Genomic DNA, 20,862 nt, shown 5'->3' with positions numbered 1-20,862 from the left:
GCTATTTCCCATGTAGTAAACATGCCACTTGGATCCAATATTCACTTTAAACTGTGAAAACTGGATAGAATTTATGGACAAGTGTAGTTTGGTTATTTGTGTGGCGTGGGATTTGTCTACATCTTTTCTAATTTTCTGATATGATCTAGATCTCTGCAGAGCTATTCCCAGACAGTCCCTAAATGGCGTTCTGTACAGTGAGTGAATCTGACAAGTATCTATCACAATCACAGCAGCTTGCTAGTCGCCATCTATAAGCGATAAGAGCTTTGAGGATTTTATCTCGTCGATACACTCACTGACAGGTTTCTGTCTTTTTATCAGTATGTAAAATGATTGTTTTCTTGTGTTACAGGAAGGAAGATCAGATTCGAGCGGTGGAGGCGGACATTGACCATGAGAAACGAGCAGCTGAAGGCATTGTAAAAAATATGCCAGAGGACAAGCAAGCCATATACTTCACTATGAAGGCAAAGAATGAGCAGCTTTTAAAGGTGAAACTTCAAGGAGACTTAAAGGGAACCTGTCACCCCGTTTTTTCAGATTGAGATATAAATACTGTTAAATAAGGCCTGCGCTGTGCGTTACAATAGTGAATGTAGTGTACCCCGATTCCCCACCTATGCTGCGAAATACATTACCAAAGTCGCCGTTTTCGCCTGTCAATCAGGCTGGTCTGGTCAGATGGGCGTGGTGACATCGCTGTTTCTTCCCCAGCTTTCCGTTGGTGGCGTAGTGGTGTGCGCATGTCGCAGTGACGAATCCACTGCGCGCACGTGAAGAAGCAGCGCGCGATCTGCGCTATTACCCCCTGTCATCGGTGGGGGCGGCCATCTTCCTGGGGCCGCGCGTGCGCAGATGGAGTGCTCTGCTGCACGGGGCTTCAGGAAAATGGCCGCGGGATGCCGCGCGTGCGCAGAAGAGATCGCGGCGGCCATTTTCCCAAAGCCGAGATGCAAACTCGGCTTTGGGGAAATGGCCGCCGCGATCTCCATCTGCGCACACGCGGCATCCCGCGGCCATTTTCCTGAAGCCCCGTGCAGCAGAGCACTCCATTTGCGCACGCGCGGCCCCAGGAAGATGGCCGCCCCCACCGATGACAGGGGGTAATAGCGCAGATCGCGCGCTGCTTCTTCACGTGCGCGCAGTGGATTCGTCACTGCGACATGCGCACACCACTACGCCACCAACGGAAAGCTGGGGAAGAAACAGCGATGTCACCACGCCCATCTGACCAGACCAGCCTGATTGACAGGCGAAAACGGCGACTTTGGTAATGTATTTCGCAGCATAGGTGGGGAATCAGGGTACACTACATACACTATAGTAACGCACAGCGCAGGCCCTATTTAACAGTATTTATATCTCAATCTGAAAAAACGGGGTGACAGGTTCCCTTTAAGAAATGTATTAACTATTTCATACATTCCTAGATTTGAAAATGAAAACTGCCAAAACTATTTAAGTTAATTTTGTCAGAGGATGAACTCTAAGTCACCGACATAGACATGTAGGTCATAGAAAGTTAAATAAAATGGTACCTTGATATATGTGATCTGATGTCTTATTCCAGAGAAACTCTCACTGTTATGATATGCAAATGAGCTGTTAAGTGACACTGATCTGCATGAGAATCTACCTCCAGAGATTATTTCACATGAAAGGTGCATTACCAGTGTGAGGCATGGAGATCAGGATAACAGACTGTCAGTCATGACATGTCTCACACTGGTAATGTCCGGCCCATAGATTTTAACAGCAAATTTGCATATTAAGAAAATCGTGGACCTCTCAGGAACCATTCATCGGATCACAGATATCAAAGTATCATTTTATTCAACTTCCTGTGACCTGCATACCTATATAGAAAGTTTAGGAGGACTGAACCCACTGACAGAATCCGTGTAGAAATAGTCACCTGGATCTGTGTGCAGTAGGTAGCTTAGAGAGGGAACCGCATAGTCGATACACCACAAACTTTTTTTATGAGTCATAACTTTAAATTAGTTCTCTGAGAATAGAAAAAAGTACCTCTAGGAAATGTAATAGTTAACCTATTCGTAAATAACTTTAACAAATCACACTCTTTTTTTTTCTATTGTAATCACTGTAGAATTAAAATGTCCGCCGCCTTGTTACACTAACATAAATTTGCCTTAGAATGTTAATAGGACAGCTGTCTCTTCCTCACTTAACATGTAGGAAAATGTGCTTTTAATGAATATTTAGATTTAATACTGGAGATACCAGTATGCTGAGGTAATAAGTGGCTGCTCACGCTGCTGACCACCCTGGCTTTCTGATGTAATACTGGAGATACCAGGGTGCTGAGGTAAGAAGTGGCTGCCCACACTGCTGTCCACCCCGGCATTCTGATGTAATACTGGAGATATCAGGGTGCTTAGGTGAGAAGAGGCTGCTCACGCTGCTGACCACCCTGGCATTCTGATCTAATACTGGAGATACCAGGGTGCTTAGGTGAGAAGAGGCTGCTCACGCTGCTGACCACCCTGGCATTCTGATCTAATACTGGAGATACCAGGGTGCTTAGGTGAGAAGAGGCTGCTCACGCTGCTGACCACCCTGGCATTCTGATGTAATACTGGAGATATCAGGGTGCTTAGGTGAGAAGAGGCTGCTCACGCTGCTGACCACCCTGGCATTCTGATCTAATACTGGAGATACCAGGGTGCTTAGGTGAGAAGAGGCTGCTCACGCTGCTGACCACCCTGGCATTCTGATGTAATACTGGAGATATCAGGGTGCTTAGGTGAGAAGAGGCTGCTCACGCTGCTGACCACCCTGGCATTCTGATCTAATACTGGAGATACCAGGGTGCTTAGGTGAGAAGAGGCTGCTCACGCTGCTGACCACCCTGGCATTCTGATCTAATACTGGAGATACCAGGGTGCTTAGGTGAGAAGTGGCTGCTCACGCTGCTGACCACCCTGGCATTCTGATCTAATACTGGAGATGCCAGGGTGCTGAGGTAAGAAATGGCTGCCCACACTGCTGTCCACCCTGGCATTCTGATCTAATACTGGAGATACCAGGGTGCTGAGGTAAGAAGACGCTGCTCACACTGCTGATCACCCTGGCATTCTGATCTAATATGGGAGATACCAGAGTGCTGAGGTAAGAAGTGGCTGCTCACACTGCTGTCCACCCTGGCATTCTGATGTAATACTGGAGATACCAGAGTGCTGAGGTAAGAAGAGGCTGCCCACACTGCTGTCCATCCTGGCATTCTGATGTAATACTAGAGATACCAGGGTGCTTAGGTGAGAAAAGGTTGCTCACGCTGCTGACCATCCTGGCATTCTGATCTAATACTGGAGATGCCAGGGTGCTGAGGTAAGAAGTGGCTGCCCACACTGCTGTCCATCCTGGCATTCTGATCTAATACTGGAAATACCAGGGTGGTGAGGTAAGAAATGGCTGCCCACACCGCTGTCCTCCCTGGCATTCTGATCTAATACGGGAGATACTAGAATGCTGAGGTAAGAAGTGGCTGCTCACACTGCTGTCCTCCCTGGAGTTCTGATCTAATACTGGAGATACCAGGGTGCTGAGGTAAGAGGAGGCTGCTCTCACATTGCTGTCCTCCCTGGCATTCTGATCTAATACGGGAGATACTAGAATGCTGAGGTAAGAAGTGGCTGCTCACACTGCTGTCCACCCTGGCATTCTGATCTAATACTGGAGATACCAGGGTGCTGAGGTAAGAAGAGGCTGCTCACACTACTGTCCTCCCTGGCGTTCCGATCTAATACTGGAGATACCAGGGTGCTGAGGTAAGAGGAGGCTGCTCTCACATTGCTGTCCTCCCTGGCGTTCTGATCTAATACTGGAGATACCAGGGTGCTGAGGTAAGAAGAGGCTGCTCACACTGCTGTCCTCCCTGGCGTTCCGATCTAATACTGGAGATACCAGGGTGCTGAGGTAAGAAGAGGCTGCTCACACTGCTGTCCTCCCTGGCGTTCTGATCTAATACTGGAGATACCAGGGTGCTGAGGTAAGAAGAGGCTGCTCACTACTGTCCACCCTGTATTTCTGATTGCTGAGCATTTGCTCTGACCTTGATATCACCAATACCACACTCTGTAGGTTACAGCAGGTCAGCTCCCTACTGCACATGCTGACAGGCACTTGTCCTGTTTACATTCTAGGACAGGATTATATCAGTTTAACAAGGCACCAGACATTTTAATTTTTTCGTTATTAATTCTTTAGACCAAACAAAAGTGATTTGCTAGTTAAAGGTGTTTTGGAATTTATTTCTAATGGCATTATTTTACATTTTTTATTTTTTTTCTATTCCAAGAGAACATCTTTCATAATGTGGTGTAATTTTACGCAGCCTCTTCCAGGTGGTGATAATCGTATTAACCACTTTACGACCTATGACATACCCAATGTCATAGGTCGCCTTCCCCTCTTTAATACGGACACCGACACTGAGCCCGCATCTTTTCAGGCACATGACAGATGATTTTATCAGCTGCCATGTGCCCTAACAGGCGCTGGTGGAATCGCGATCCATCAAGATTGCCTTGTGCAGCTATGTACTATGGAGGACAGAGAATGAACTTCAATCCAATATTGCAGCCAGCATGCAGCCAGCGGGTAAGGAAAGGGTGAATCAAACACCCGAAAACCCCGCCCCTATGGCTGAAAATTATTCCCTCAAATTCAGGTGACAGAGTCCCTTTAAAGGGGTTGTCCACTACTTTCAATTAACCCTCCAATGTATACACCCGGGGCCCCTAATGAATTGTGTAAATACCTTCTGTTGCCGTTATCGCCTGTGAGCGGCGCTATATCGGCGGCTGAGTCCGGGTCACGTGACCCCCAGGCTGCAGCTGCCGCTAATTTCCGCCGACGTCATGTCAATTTCCAGACTCAGGAAATTGACGTGACGTCAGCAGCAGGCGTTACCAGCCTCCACAGACAGCAGTCACTCATCAAGAGTGACTGGGCTGTGGGCGGCGCTGGGGGCTGCAGGGCTCTGCTGGAGGCGGGCGGGGCTAGGCAGGGATGTGCGGGCCCCGGGGGTCTGCGTGCCAGCGCCGGGATGTGCGGGCGGTGCTGGGGTCTACGGGTGTGTGCGGTGGGTCTGCTGGCCGCGCTGGGGTCTGCTGCGGGGGGGTGGTCATTGGTGTGTGCAGTCATCGTCCGATGGGACTAGAAGTCCCATCGGGCTATGCCTGCTACAGTGAGTGACACATTATCCAATGTCCCATCATCCGGCTAATGTGTTGAATGTAAAAAAAACAAAACACATATACTGTACATTCAACATACATGCATACACCATGTGACATGTAACATGCGACATCATGCGACATGCAGCATGCGACGTGATGACATGCAGCATGCGACGTGATGACATGCAGCATGCGACATGTGATGACATGCAGCATGCGACGTGATGACATGCAGCATGCGACATGTGATGACATGCAATATGCAACATGCGACGACATGCAACATGTGGCGACATGCAACATACTACATGCGACATGTGACAACAGGTCCTATAGAGCAGTGACCTCACCCGATGTCACTATTCTATAGGGGAGATCGTCGTGGGACCCTCGTTATTAATTGAACTACGGCGGACAGGTAGTATACGGTTTATTATTTTACTTTTTTGCAGGCGCTGAAGTATGGCGAGTATGGTGAAATTAAGAATATTAAAATACTTTTTTCTGGATGTGTTTTTTTTTTTTTTTAAACTCTTTCACTACTATAGGATTAATAATCGATAGGCGTCTTATTGACGCCTCTCCGTTATTAACCCGGCTTAATGTCACCTTACAATAGCAAGGTGACATTAACCCCTTATTACCCCATATCCCACCGCTACACAGGAGTGGGAAGACAGGGGCTAAGTGCTGGAATTGGCGCATCTCAAAGATTATTATTATTATTATTTATTATTATAGCGCCATTTATTCCATGACGCTTTACATGTGAGGAGCGGTATACATAATAAACAAGTACAATAATCTTGAACAATACAAGTCACAACTGGTACAGGAGGAGAGAGGACCCTGCCCGCGAGGGCTCACAATCTACAAGGGATGGGTGAGGATACAGTAGGTAGGGTAGAGCTGGCCGTGCAGCGGTTTGGTCGATCGGTGGTTACTGCAGGTTGTAGGCTTGTCGGAAGAGGTGGGTGTTCAGGTTCTTTTTGAAGGTTTCGATGGTAGGCGAGAGTCTGATATGTTGTGGTAGAGAATTCCAGAGTAGGGGGGATGCACGAGAGAAATCTTGTATGCGATTGTGGGAAGAGGAGATAATAGGGGAGTAGAGAAGGAGATCTTGTGAGGATCGGAGGTTGCGTGCATGAGAGTATAGGGAGACGAGGTCGCAGATGTATGGAGGAGACAGGTTGTGGATGGCTTTGTATGTCATGGTTAGGCTTTTGTACTGGAGTCTCTGGGTGATGGGGAGCCAGTGCAGGGATTGACAGAGGGGAGAGGCCGGGGAATAGCTGGGGGACAGGTGGATTAGTCGGGCAGCAGAGTTTAGAATAGATTGGAGGGGTGCAAGAGTGTTAGAGGGGAGGCCACAGAGCAGGAGGTTACAGTAGTCAGTAAAGATGTGCCATTTCTGGGGCGGCTGCGGACTGGTATTTGTAGCCGGGGGGGCCAATATCCATGGCCCCTCTCTAGCCTATGAATATCAGCCCGCAGCTGTCTGTGTAGCCTTTCTGGCTATAAAATATAGGGGGACCCCACGTCATTTTTTTTGGGGTGGTCCCCCTATTTTAATAGCCAGTAAAGGCAGACAGCTGCAGGCTGATACCCATGGCCCCTTCCCAGGCTATGAATATTACCCCCTTCCCAGGCTACAAATATTGGCCCCCGGCCATCGGCTTTCCCCCTCTGGCGCAGAAAATTGCGCGCCATTTTTTTTTGTTGTTGTTTTTTTTTTTTAACTGAAACATATTGTTCATTAACCCCTTTCTGCCAGCTAACGGAATAGTACGTCAGCTGGCAGTATCCCCCGCTTTGAGGTGGGCTTCAGCGGTGAGCCCACTTCAAAGCTGCAACATGTCAGCTGTTTTCAATACAACAAAAAAATTTACCGTACATGATCGCTAAACGGCGTAGCGAGAAAAAAAAACTCAAAAGCCAAAATAGTTATTTTGGTCGACGCGACATTGTATTAAAATGCAATAACGGGCAATCAAAAGAACGTATCTGCACAAAAGTGGTATAATTAAAAACGTCAGCTCGGCACTCAAAAAATTAGCCCTCACCCAACCCGATATCTCAGAAAATATAGACGCTACACGTATCGGAAAATGGCGCAATTATTTTATTTTTTTTAGCAAAGTTTGGAATTTTTTTTCACCACTTAGATAAAAAATAACCTAGACATGTTTGGTGTCTATGAACTCGTAATCACCTGGAGAATCATAATGGCAGGTCAGTTTTATGCTGTGTGCACATGCTGCAGATTTGGGTGCAGAATTTACTGCACAAAATCTGCATCTCCTTGAAGAAAATGCAGCTGCATTTTTTATGTATTTTTTCATGGTTTTTGCGCGGTTTTGATGCAGTTCTTGGTGCGGTTTTTGGTGCATTTTTGGTGTGGTTTTGATACAGTTTTTGCTGCAGTGTTTGGTAAATTTTTTTTGCGTGGTTTTGATTCAGGTTTTTTTATGCTTTTCTTATGCAGTTTTTGGGGAGGTTTTGATGCAGTTTTTGGTGCGGTTTTGATGCAGTTTTTGGTGCGGTTTTCATGCGTTTTTGATGCAGTTTTGAAGCGTTTTTGGTGCAGTTTTTGGGCGGTTTTGATGCATTTTTTAATTTTTTTTTTGGTGCGGTTTTTGAAAGCTAAATAAAGATTTAATATTCAACAAAAAAAAAGATTTGTGATGTCATTATTGTCCAACCTCCTCTTTTACATTTGTCTAACCCACACTCACACAGATAGACTTATAGATGATAGATGAAATGGATAGACAGATCTACATATAGATAGATCTATAGATGCATACATCTATCTATTCATATATCTATCTATCTATAGATATATCTGGATAGATATATCTATTGATAGATGTATGGATAGTGTAGGATGTGTGTCCACTGTACGGATTACATCCGAATTTGCTGCAGATTGGATGCTGCGTACTTGTAGTCCCATCGGATGATGCCTAAACACACACCCCAAAAGACCTCCCGCACACACCCGAACAGTCCCGCACACACCCGAACAGTCCCGCACACACCCGCACAGCCCACAGACCCCGCACACACCTGAACACTCCCACACAGCGCCGCACACATCCGAACAGCCCGCAGATCCCGCCCGCACACACACCCAAACAGTCCCGCACACATCCGAACAGCCAGGCACACACCCGCACAGCCCCGCACACACTCGAACAGGCCCGCAGACCCCGCCCGCACACACATACACGCACACAGTCACACATTTCCCTCCTCCCGAACTGCTGCGTTTCTCGGACCCACATCCGCAGCAAAACTGCAGATCTTTTTTACATCTGCGGTTTTGCTGCGGATGTGCCCGACTCAATGCAAGTCTAAGGATGCAGAAACGCTGCAGTTCCGCACAAAAGAAGTGACATGCTGTGGAAAAAAAAAAGCTGTGTTTCGGTGCGGCTTTTTCCGCAGCATGTGCACAACAAGTCTGCGGCTCCCATAGACTTACATTGGTTGTGCACTACACTGCGGATTTGATGCAATTCCGTACGGCAAAAAACGCTGCGGATCTGCAATCAAATCCGCAACATGTGCACACAGCCTTAGCATTTAGTGAACCTAGCAAAAAACCCAAGCAAACAACAAGTGTGGGATTTGCACTTTTTTTGCCATTTCATCGGACTTTGAATTTTTTTCACATTTTCTGTTACACGACATGGTAAAACCAATGGTGTCATTCAAAAGTAGAACTTGTCCCGCAAAAGATAAGCCCTCACATGGACATATTGACGGAAACATTATGGCTCTGGAAAGAAGGGGAGCGTTAAACGAAAAAAGCTCCAGAGGTGAAGGGGTTTAGAAACATGGATATGGACATACTGTATCTATGGAAATAGACATAGATGTATAGATGCATATCTATCTATCTATGTGTAATGGAGTGAGGGTTGGACAATGTAAAAGAGGAGTTGGACAGAAATGACATCACAAATCTTTTTGAACATAGAGGAGGGAGGGGTTTGGGTGTGTTTTGGAGTGGGTGTGGTAGGTTCCTGCTTAGAGGCCAGTGCAATGCATCATGGAACTTGTAGTATTAGAGCACAATAACTCAGGAGAAAGGAAGTTGTCGATTTAACCCCATGAGAGCTGGATCCAGCACTGAAGATGTGTTGCTACAGCATGATAAAAGGTAATATTGCTAAAATAAACACAGTGGATGTTTTCAGTGGCACATAATAGCAAGATTTATGAAAAAAAAAAACATTATTGTAGTGGACAACTTCTTTAACATATGCTTTCTCTGAAAAGCCACTGCGTGATGGCTCAAGTGACCATGCTGGCACATTTCTGAACTTCTCTATAGCCATTCCATTTTGAGCATAACTGTGAGCGTCTTCTTTTTCATCCATATGATGCTGCCTTTTTATGATTGGAAAGCATCATAGTAGGTTTAATGTCCCCAGAGCCAAAAAAATTGAAACGCCCTGTTAAACAATAAGAAAATTAGCACCAGAAATTGCGGTGCCATGTATTTCCACAACTGAATAAAGAAAAAAAGTAGAAAAAAATGTTTTTATCTACGTTGCTGCTATTGCTTGCAGAAGATGTCTTTTTGGTTATTTTCTTTTATTTTACTGGCTTTCAGTCAGCTTGCAGAGATGTAGCCAATAAAGATTTTGATTAATTAGCTTATGTCACAATAATACAAATAATATTCATGGGCTTCCTTATATTTGTTACTTGTAGGAGTTGGAAATACAGCAAAAGGAACTTGACTCACTCAATGAGAAGAAAGAAGCTCTGGAACTTGTAAGTCTATATATATAATGTGTGTGTTTGTATGTATGTATGTATGTGTAGCCATGCCCACTACACATAGTCACACTCCCTCCCCATGCAAATCCCCGTCCACATCGCCCACGTTGTTAGCGCACATGTGCCGAAGCACTTTCACCTCAAAAGCCACCCTGCAAAACTCACCGGCTGCGATGTCCCAGCCACTGCAAGCTACAATCAGGGCCGCTGCCTTCAGAGTATCAGTGCGCGGCAGGCACAGGCCACATCTATCTCCATCGTGCCTGGAATGGAGTTGCTCCTGTGAGGCATGATGTCAAGGAAAAGGGTGGAGCTTCATGGATTACACCGCTGTGCTCATAACAGGAAGCTGCTGTGCACGTGTGGTGAAAATGAGAGGAGTGTGGTGAAAATGAGAGGAGTGTGGTGAAAATGAGAGGAGTGTGGTGAAAATGAGAGGAGTGTGGTGAAAATGAGAGGAGTGTGGTGAAAATGAGAGGAGTGTGGTGAAAATGAGAGGAGTGTGGTGAAAATGAGAGGAGTGTGGTGATTGCAAAATGACAGGTGTGAGGTCAAAATGAGAGGCGTGATGGGAAAATGAGAGAAGCGCGATGCTGCTGCAATATGAGGCTGTGTATAAAGAAGAGTGAGGCGCTGCAGGTGGAGGCTGTGTATAAGGCCACATTCACATGTTCAGTATTTGGTCAGTATTTTACCTCCGTATTTATAAGCCAAAATCAGGAGTGGGTGATAAATACAGAAGTGGTGACATGTTTCTAATAAACTTTTCCTCTGATTGTTTTACTCCAATATTTAGCTTACAAATACTGAGGTAAAAATACTGACCAAATAACGTCTAAAGGAGAAAAGTCTGTAGTGTTGAATATATGATGCAAAATGTTTTTATGTGCAATATAATCATTATTTGTTATAACTATCCACAGTTAGTTACTATGCCTGGGCAATGCCAGGCTCTTCAGCTAGTACTTTATAAATCTGTATACTCATTTTTATACCGGACATGTAATGATTTTACATCCAGTGATTCAAATAATAAAGCCTGTAATGACAGATTTTAACTTTACGTGAATGCAGCTGATGATGTAGTAATATTTTCCTCCTACGAGGCACCTAAGAGAACCTTACCCTTAAAGGGTTGGTCAGAAACCAGCATTTTTTATATTAATTGCCTATCACTTTAATGTCCTAATGTAATCTCTTTTCTAGTGTACCTTAATTAAAAATTCCCTTTCGTTCCCTCACTACTGGTTTATTTTTTTTTTTTTACTTTGTCGTGCTTGATTATTCTTCATTTGAGAATCCCCATAGCATGTTGTGATACTCAATCGAGTGTTTATCAGTGGGCAGAGGCTGCGTTCACCGCTGTGAAGCAGTGAGGGGGATCATATACGAGGGTTGTTACGTGTCCCCCAGGACGCCCATAGAAGCATACTAAACCCGCTGGAGTGAATTGTAGTTACAGCCACAGCGGTGGTTACACCCCCCAGTACTGCAGGAATTAAGTACAGTCATTGATAGACCATTATCTTTAAAGACTCCATAATAACAGGGTCTGTACCACAGGACTGGCGTATAGCAAATGTGGTGCCAATATTCAAAAAGGGGACAAAACCTGAACTTGGAAATTATCGGCCAGTAAGCTTAACCTCTACTGTGGGTAAAATCCTGGAGGGCATTCTAAGGGATGCTATACTGGAGTATCTGAGGAGGAATAACATCATGACCGAATACCAACATGGGTTTACTAGGGACCGTTCCTGTCAGACTAATCTGATCAATTTTTATGAAGAGTTAAGTTCCGGACTGGACCAAGGGAACCCAGTGGATGTAGTGTGTATGGACTTTTCAAAAGCTTTTGATACGGTGCCACACAAAAGGTTGATACATAAAATGAGAATAATGAGGATAGGGGAAAATATGTGTAAGTGGGTTAAGAGCTGGCTCGGGGATAGGAAACAAAGGGTGTTTATTAATGGAGCACACTCGGACTGGGTCGCAGTTAGCAGTGGGGTACCACAGGGGTCAGTATTGGGCCCTCTTTTTTTTTAACATATTTATCAATGACCTTGTAGGGGCATACAGAGTGGAATTTCAATATTTGCAGATGACACTAAACTCTGCAGGGTAATCAATACAGAGGAGGACAATTTAATATTACAGGATGATTTATGTGAACTAGAAGCTTGGGCTGATAAATGGCAAATGAGCTTTAATGGGGATAAATGTAAGGTCATACACTTGGGTAGAAGTAATAAGATGTATAACTATGTGATTAATTCGAAAACTCTGGGCAAAATCGTCAATGAAAAAGACCTGGGTGTATGGGTGGATGACAAACTCACATTTAGTGGCCAGTGTCAGGCAGCTGCTACAAAGGCAAATAAAATAATGGGATGCATTAAAAGAGGCATAGTTGCTCATGAGGAGAACATAATTTTACCTCTATACAAGTCACTAGTTTGACCACACTTAGAATACTGTGCACAGTTCTGGTCTCCGGTGTATAAGAAAGACATAGCTGAACTGGAGCGGGTGCAGAGAAGAGCGACCAAGGTTATTAGAGGACTGGGGGGTCTGCAATACTAAGATAGGTTATTACACTTGGGGCTATTTAGTTTGGAAAAACGAAGGCTAAGGGGTGATCTTATTTTAATGTATAAATATATGAGGGGACAGTACAAAGACCTTTCTGATGGCCTTTTTAATCGTAGACCTGAGACAGGGACAAGGGGGCATCCTCTACATCTGAGGAAAGAAGGTTTAAGCATAATAACAGACGCGGATTCTTTACTGTAAGAGCAATGAGACTATGGAACTCTCTGCCGTATGATGTTGTAATGATTGATTCATTACTAAAATTTTAGAGGGGACTGGATACATTTCTAGAAAAGTATAATGTTACATGTTATATGTTCTAGATTCCATGTTAGGGTGTTGATCCAGGGAACTAGTCTGATTGCCGCATGTGCAGTCGGGAAGGAATTTTTTCCCCCAAAGTTGAGCTTACTATTTGCCACATGGGTTTTTTTTGCCTTCCTCTGGATCAACATGTTAGGGCATGTTAGGTTAGGCTATGGGTTGAACTAGATGGACTTAACGTCTTCCTTCAACCTTAATAACTATGTTACTATGTTAATAAGAGTGTGGAATTGGTAAAACTATTTGACCAAGTCAGATATAGGAAAACCTGGTATGGGCTTTTATTTTCGGAGATCTGTAGGATGGTGGTGGGGCGGACCTCTCCCTCCACTTTGGGTCTTGGGAGTGACCCATGTCCATGATTCACATTTAAACTTTCAGTTAAAGGTTTGGTGTGTAAGTATTGGGTTTTTGCAAGCATCAGAGCAGGAGCTCTGTGTAAGTCAGTTCTGTGTGAGACTGAATACGAGCCACAGCCAGAGAGAGCAAAGCCTTGGCCGCAGCCACAAGTTACATGGTGGTGTAGTTGCTCAGGGCAACTGATTAATACGGCTGCGAGCCGGAGGCTATTGAGTGTATTTTCGTAACTTGCCAAAATAAACATATTTGAGTTGAACTATTTTGGGTCACTGCCTCATTACTGTACTGTCATGAAAGCCGCTGCCTTAGGGTACCGTCACACTATACGATTTACCTACGATCACGACCAGCGATACGACCTGGCCGTGATCGTAGGTAAATCGTAGTGTGGTCGCTGGGGAGCTGTCACACAGACAGCTCTCCAGCGACCAACGATGCCGAGGTCCCCGGGTAACCAGGGTAAACATCGGGTTACTAAGCGCAGGGCCGCGCTTAGTAACCCGATGTTTACCCTGGTTACCAGCGTAAAAAAAAACAAACAGCACATACTTACATTCTGGTGTCTGTCCCTTGCCGTCTGCTTCCCGCACTCACTGACTGCCGGCCGTAAAGTGAAAGCACAGCACAGCGGTGACGTCACCGCTGTGCTCTGCTTTCACTTTACGGCCGGCAGTCAGTGAGTGCGGGGAGCAGACGGCAAGGGACCTGACGGACACCGGAATGTAAGTATGTACTGTTTGTTTGTTTTTTACATTTACGCTGGTAACCAGGGTAAACATCGGGTTACTAAGCGCGGCCCTGCGCTTAGTAACCCGATGTTTACCCTGGTTACAAGCGAACGCATCGCTAGATCGGTGTCACACACACCGATCTAGCGATGACAGTGGGAGATCCAGCGACGAAAGAAAGTTCCAAACGATCTGCTACGACGTACGATTCTCAGCAGGATCCCTGATCGCTGCTGCGTGTCAGACACAGCGATATCGTATGGATATCGCTGGAACGTCACGAATCGTACCGTCGTAGCGATCGAAATGGCACTGTGTGACGGTACCCTTACACTGCCAAAGCCTCTGCCCTATTCTAAACAAAGTGTCCTCAGTGACAGTACTGAGCATGCATCAGTTGTCAATTCCGACATATGCTCAATAGGTCACTGTGCACTATCCGCTCCCTCACTGGGTCTAATGAGAAGTGACGAGCTGGCAAGACAGCGCATAGTCAGTGTTCATTGTAAGGAAATTAAACAGCGAGCAGAGACCAGCACCACTCCTGCAAGTGACGGTACTTGCGTAGGCAGGGCTGGTCTCTGCTCACTCACTTGTTCTCTACTTCCAGTGCCATAAAACAGTATGCTATAAGCTCCTAGGCTCTCTCATAAGGCATCATAAGATTTATTTTAACTGTCTATGTACAGAATTTGGAATTCTGGATCAGATCAGAAAAAAACACACATAACTTCTTTAAGGTCATATTAAGAAAGTTATTAGCACAGAATATTAGATTTGTGTAGAAAAAATGGTGTTTAGAGGTGGTGGTACATGCTCTTTGGGCAGCCGCTAGCATACACAGGAAATGTCTCTGGTCCAACAAGGCGAGGTTTATGGTTTCCATAAACCTCTACAGAACTCAAAACAAGAAAACAGCCTCCTACGGCACAAAGGTAAACAAAAATTAAACAGTCCATACATTGGTGGTCAATGTGCTGCAATGCAGGCTCACCCATATTAAATCAAGGTCCAGGTCTTCCTGACAGTGGCCGAGTCTGTCCAACACTAGAGGGTTTTCCTCTCCCACACACAGACAGCTCAGAGATAACTTTGCTGCCTTAAATAGGACCTGGAAAGCCCAGACTGAAGCTATGGGAGCGTCCATTTCCATCCAAACTCTTCTGGTCGTTCCTAAAACCCAGACCAAAAATCCGGTACCGTTAAGAACTTGTCATCAACCTACTGTTGGTAGAACCTTTCATTTCCAGGATTTATATCACCGAGGCTAGCCACCTTGGTGACACATACCTCCTGTCCAGGACTTTTCCAGCTGCTTTCCTGCTGTGGACATTTACCGTACTTAAAACTTTTTCTATTTGCTTATATTCACCAACACATTTATTACTCTTATAGAATGTGCTTAAATATATTAGATTTTGAAGATAAAACATAAGGTTTAGATGTTTTTTCGAAAAATGTATCTCCTTTCCTGTGAACATTTAATTGCAGTTACTGTAATTGCTTTATATAATAGATACATTTTAATAATTTTTTAATTATTAGTATGCACACTCAGAAAATAGCTCTTGAAAATGTTAACATTTACTCTTTATAACACAAATAGGCACATGTACTTTTCACAGCTATGTACCGTAATTAAAATGTAGATTATACTATGGTATTGCATACTTTTAGTGTAAGTCACTATTTAGAATGTATATCTCTGCTATTTCTCAACTCGGTTCAACAGGTTGGGTGACTCAGTTATTGGCAGCCTTTCTGTACGGGCATGCATACAGAGGTAGCCGTCACACTGAACTCCTAAGCCTTTATTGTGCAGGGTGTTAACGTGCCACTCGACACACTCTCTCCTGATCTGAAATCTATGTAACGCCCAGTGAGTATTGTGCTCACATCTTAAAGGGGTTGTCTGGCCTTAGGCTACGAGTCTGCAGTCACTCAATGTGACTGCAGATTTGTAAATCCTCACATTCTGTACACAAAGCTTCGAGGATTCCCCAGAACGTTAGGAGTGTGACCGCACAGTATGTGATTTTGCATACATGCCACATGCCGACTAGACATGCATGGCCACAATCAGTGCAAGTGTATTGAGCATGCCCAGACAAGTTTAGACAGAATGTGACCAGAAGTATACAAATTGCATACTTACAGTTACATGACCGCCCGCTGCCGTGACAACGTGACAGTTTATTTTTAAAAGTGAAAACTTGTAATATTCTTGCTGCACGGAAGAAGATGGTATGTTTTCCCCAGTAACCCGGCAGGTGCAATCAATACAGAGCAGGCTTTCACTTTTAGCTTCTTGCAATCCCTAACTGCATGGATGACGCAGGCTTGTAATATCATCATGTACATATGCAATGCATAGAGATTGTTCTAGCATTGTACCTTATCTTTTATTGCTGTTCCTTATACTAATTGTCACGCCATAAGTGGCGTTAAAGGGGCAGGACGGCATACTGGGACCTGCACCTGTCCCTACCACTTTAATGGGGCCCTGGCTTTCCCTTATCTCGGGGGTACCTATGATGGTTAGGATGCCCGAGCCGCCAGCGTATCCCTGTCTCCTGTGCAGGCCCTATAAGTGGCCCCCTCTCCCCCCCAGGTAGGAGGACTGCACCAGTGTATAAACACAACAATAAACAGGGTATACAGACAAGGTAACTAAAAGTCTCAAACTCACCAAATACTCACACAACCACAGAGGGTACACATAGAAGGGAAGAGAAGGAGAAAACTAGTAAGGAAAACAGGTTTAACATGCAACCAAAACCGCAGACACCAATCTCTGTAATAAACCTCCAAGCTCCAAATATCACTCTCCTTCAACCTCCAAGCCAGGAAGCAGAACTGATCACTGACAATAGCTGTAGTCAGGACTGGGTCTATATAGAGGAGGAGATTACAAAATCACCTTCAGCTGAGAGACCCAGCTCACAGCAACTTAGCAAATAAGGTTAACTCCTGCACTGCTGGCACAAAGCAGCCCGGTCAAAATACAGGAGAAGAGCTTCTGTTCACTGTGTGTGAACGAGGCCCAGAGCGCTGCGGTTCTCTGGAACCTCTCTGTTGCGGTAGCCCCGTGACACTAATATTATACAATTATATGTTGTTCTTGAAAGACCATAGTCATTAATCTTTTATTCATAGGCAGGTATTAATATTACACACAGTTCTTGGTTATATTAATTCATTACATTCAATAGTCATATTAGACCAGGCACGGACATAATGCATGTGCAGCGGGTTCAGCTCAACCATCAGTGGCATAGCTGCAGTGCAAGTGGACATTAGAGGAATGGATCTCCTGCTTCTGTGTTTTTATTTATAACGAGGCATTTATTTTTTTTACATAGTTTATTCCAGGATTCAAATTTGCAACCCTCTTGCATGGAAAAGGCTGGCTACACTTCTAAATATCTACTTAAAGGGACCTTGTCATGTAAAAATACACGGTTATCCTGCAAATATGGGGTTAATCTTCAAGATAATAGCATTCTGAACCTGCTCAGCGCAGGCACAGAGAACTCCGCAGTCTGAACCTTATTTCTTCCAGAAGGCTCAGGCTTTCAGTTTGGGTATGTGCACACTTTGAAGATTTCCCTGTGGAATTTTCTGCACAGATTCTTCATCTCTTTTCAGAAAACACAGGAAAAAATCCGCTCGGATTTGATGCGGATTTTCATGCATTTTTATTTTTTGGTGCGGATTTATATGCGTTTTTGTAGGCTAAATATAGATCTACAGTATTATTTAACAAAAAAAAAATAGAATTGTGATGTCATTTCCTTGTCCAACCTCTTCTTTTACATACTCCATTGAAGAATGATGTTTACACACACAGATAGATAGATTAGATATATCTATAGATAGATTAGAGATATTTATAGATAGATCTATATATAGAAAGATAAGATAGATGGATAGATATATCTATGGATAGATATATCTATAGATAGATATATAATACCAAGCCTGATGTTTAGTAATAAACATAATAAAATGGTACATAAAGAGTTAAAGACACACACACACACACACACACACACACACACAAAATCTGCATTATGCTGGGGTCACATTTGCGAGAAAGTCGCATGAGTCTCGCACTTCAATACCTGGCACTGCCGCTGGCACTTGGGACCGGAGCATTCGGTTACATAGAAATACATGCAGCTACACACTCCGGTCCCGAGTGCCGGCGGCAGTGTCGGGTATTGAGGTGCGAGTTTCTCGCAAGTGTGACCCCGGCCTTAAACGCAATATCTGTTTAATTTTAAAAAAAATAGAAAAAAAATGGCGTGGGCTCCTGCGCAATTTTCTGCGGCAGAGAGGGAAAGCCAGCGACTGGGGGCCGATGTTTATAGACTAGGAAGGTGTTAATACCCATGGATCTTCCAAGGCTATGAATGTCAGCCCACAGCTGTATAATTAGCCTTTACTGGCTATTAAAACAGGAAGACACCTCCAATAACGACATGGGGTCCCCCTATAATTAATAGCCAATAAAGGCTATGGACACAGCTCCACACACAGCTAGAATAAAGTATTTTAATGAAATAAAACACTAAACACATTTTCCCCATCTTTATTGTACACCTAATTCCTGCGATGCCCTCGATCTCCTGCAAAAAAAAATTAAATAATAAACACAAATACTCCCTGGTCCGATGTAGTCCATTTAATAACAAGTGTCCCACGATGATCTCCCCTATAGAGCTATCACATCAGGAGATGTGACCGCTCTACAGGGCCTCCAGTGATACAATGGCTCCTGCATTGTTATCACTGAGGGTTCAATGGAGTTCATGTTCTCACTTTATGGCACTGCTGCATGAGAATTTTCTCACACAGCGTTGCCGGTGACAGCATCAACTCCAGTGACCTCTGACAGCAGAGTGATCCTCTGCGGGAGGATACCTGCCATCAGTGTATCACCGGAGCCCCTGGAGAGTGGTCACATCTGCCGATGTGACAGCTCTACATGGGAGATCATCGTGGGACACTATTTATTAAATGGATTACGTCGGATCAGGGAGTATACTGTTTTATTATTTTATTTTTTACAGGTGAGCGAGGGCGTTGGGGATTAGCTGTATGATGAGTATGTACTGTATGTGTGTGTGTGTATGTGTTTTTTTTATTTTGTTTTTTTACACAGTAGCCGGATGATGGGATTACTACTGTCCCATCATCGGCTAGCTGTCACTGTAGCAGGCATAGCCGGATGGGACTAGTAGTCTACATACATAAGCCTACATACAGACTACAAGCCTACATACAGACCCGCACACACCCGCAGACCCCCGCATACACACACAGACACCCACACAGTATCCGCCCACACAATCTCCGCCCACACACTTTTCCTCCTCCCGATCTTCAGCGTTTCTCACATGCAACTCCGCAGCAAACCCGCAGATCTTTTTAAAAAGATTTGCCTGACTCACTGGTAGTCAATGGGTGCAGAAACGCTGCAGATCCGCAAAACGAATTGACATGCTACGGAAAATAAAACGCTGCAAATCTTCCCATATTTTTCCGTAGCATGTGCACAACAATTCTCAATTTTCCATTGACTAACATTGGTGGTGCACTACACTGTGGATTTAATGCAATTTCGTGCATCCAAAAATGCTATGGAAACGCATCAAAATCATCAACGTGTGTACACATAGCCTTATGGGGGTGGGCCGGCGCGGCTTCAGTCACCGCTCAGTGCATTACATTTTTGTCTTTCCACTTGGCGGTAATTCCTGAAAAGGTTAATAAACTATTTGGAGCGCACTTACCCAGGTAAAATGGTCACCACTTTATTAGGACTTGATACAAAAAACAGAAAGCAGGGAGGGGGGTGGACAAAATACGGACGACGGCCGTTTCGTGCGGCAAGGCACTTCAACGGGTCCTAAAGCTTTAGTTTTTTGTAGCAAGTCCTAATAAAGTGGTGACCATTTTACCTGGGTAAGTGCGCTCCAATTTTTTTATTTATTTTATTTATTTTTTTCTTCTATGGACTATGTATGTATTTGTTGGATGCAGCACCCCGTCGGTAGCATAAAGGATATTGTCAGCCATAGCACCTATAAGTGTGGTTTAAGGTGTTGCATGCATTGGGGCTAGCTAACAGCAGCAGTGCGGAGGTGAATTCTTTCCTATTCACAGACTTTAATAAACTATTTGTCAGCAGTTTTGATTATGCTGTCGGGTGCTGTTTTTGATTGATTGATTGATTTTACTCACTTATACAGCGCCATTAATTCCACAGCACTTTACAGATATCATTATCGATGTCCCCATTGGGGCTCACAATATAAATCCCCTATCAGTATGTCTTTGGTGTGTGGAAAGAAACCGGAGTAGCTGAAGGAAAGCCACTCGAATACAGGGGAGAACTCATTGCAGATTTTCTTCTTGGTGGGATTTGACCCCAGTGCTGAAAAGCAAAGCAACAGTGCTAGCCACTGAGCCACCATCACTTTTGGGGGTTTTCCAATATATGTTACCCAAAGCCAGAGGCGTAGATAGGGTTTTGGTTCAGGGGGCGAAGCTTCTGAGTGGACCCCTAACCAGGTAACCTTGATTACAACTGGGTGACGCGCCCCAATAGTGGAGGAGAACCTCAGCAGATGACCGCTCTGTTACTGAAGATAATCTCTATATAAAGACCAACATGGATATTACCGCCATATGGTCAGTGGTAGATACCAGCCCTGCAGAACATATAACAGATCAGAGCACAGTTACAGATGGTGACTTACCGCTGACGTTCTTTCTGATGGAGTTGTTCACTTTTCCCATCTTTTCCATCTGGCCTAGACCGACACAACTTCTTCCAGCCAGGACTCGTC

The 20,862-nt window shown here is 44.6% G+C and overlaps 1 protein-coding gene across 2 annotated transcripts in view; it reads left to right on the top strand.

The window, feature by feature from the left end:
• IFT74 (intraflagellar transport 74) overlaps nt 1–20,862 on the top strand; it is a 206,541-nt gene that overhangs the window by 68,412 nt on the left and 117,267 nt on the right. For both annotated transcript variants that reach the window (XM_069765381.1, XM_069765391.1), the window contains exons 9-10: nt 356–494; nt 9,930–9,992. In XM_069765381.1, coding sequence (XP_069621482.1) covers nt 356–494; nt 9,930–9,992 — 202 coding nt within the window. The remainder of the gene's footprint in view (nt 1–355; nt 495–9,929; nt 9,993–20,862) is intronic.

This window comes from Ranitomeya imitator, chromosome 1, assembly GCF_032444005.1.
Source record: "Ranitomeya imitator isolate aRanImi1 chromosome 1, aRanImi1.pri, whole genome shotgun sequence".
Classification (NCBI taxonomy): Eukaryota; Metazoa; Chordata; class Amphibia; order Anura; family Dendrobatidae; genus Ranitomeya; species Ranitomeya imitator.
Note: the sequence above shows the minus strand (reverse complement) of the source record. Positions and strands in the feature narration are given on the sequence as shown.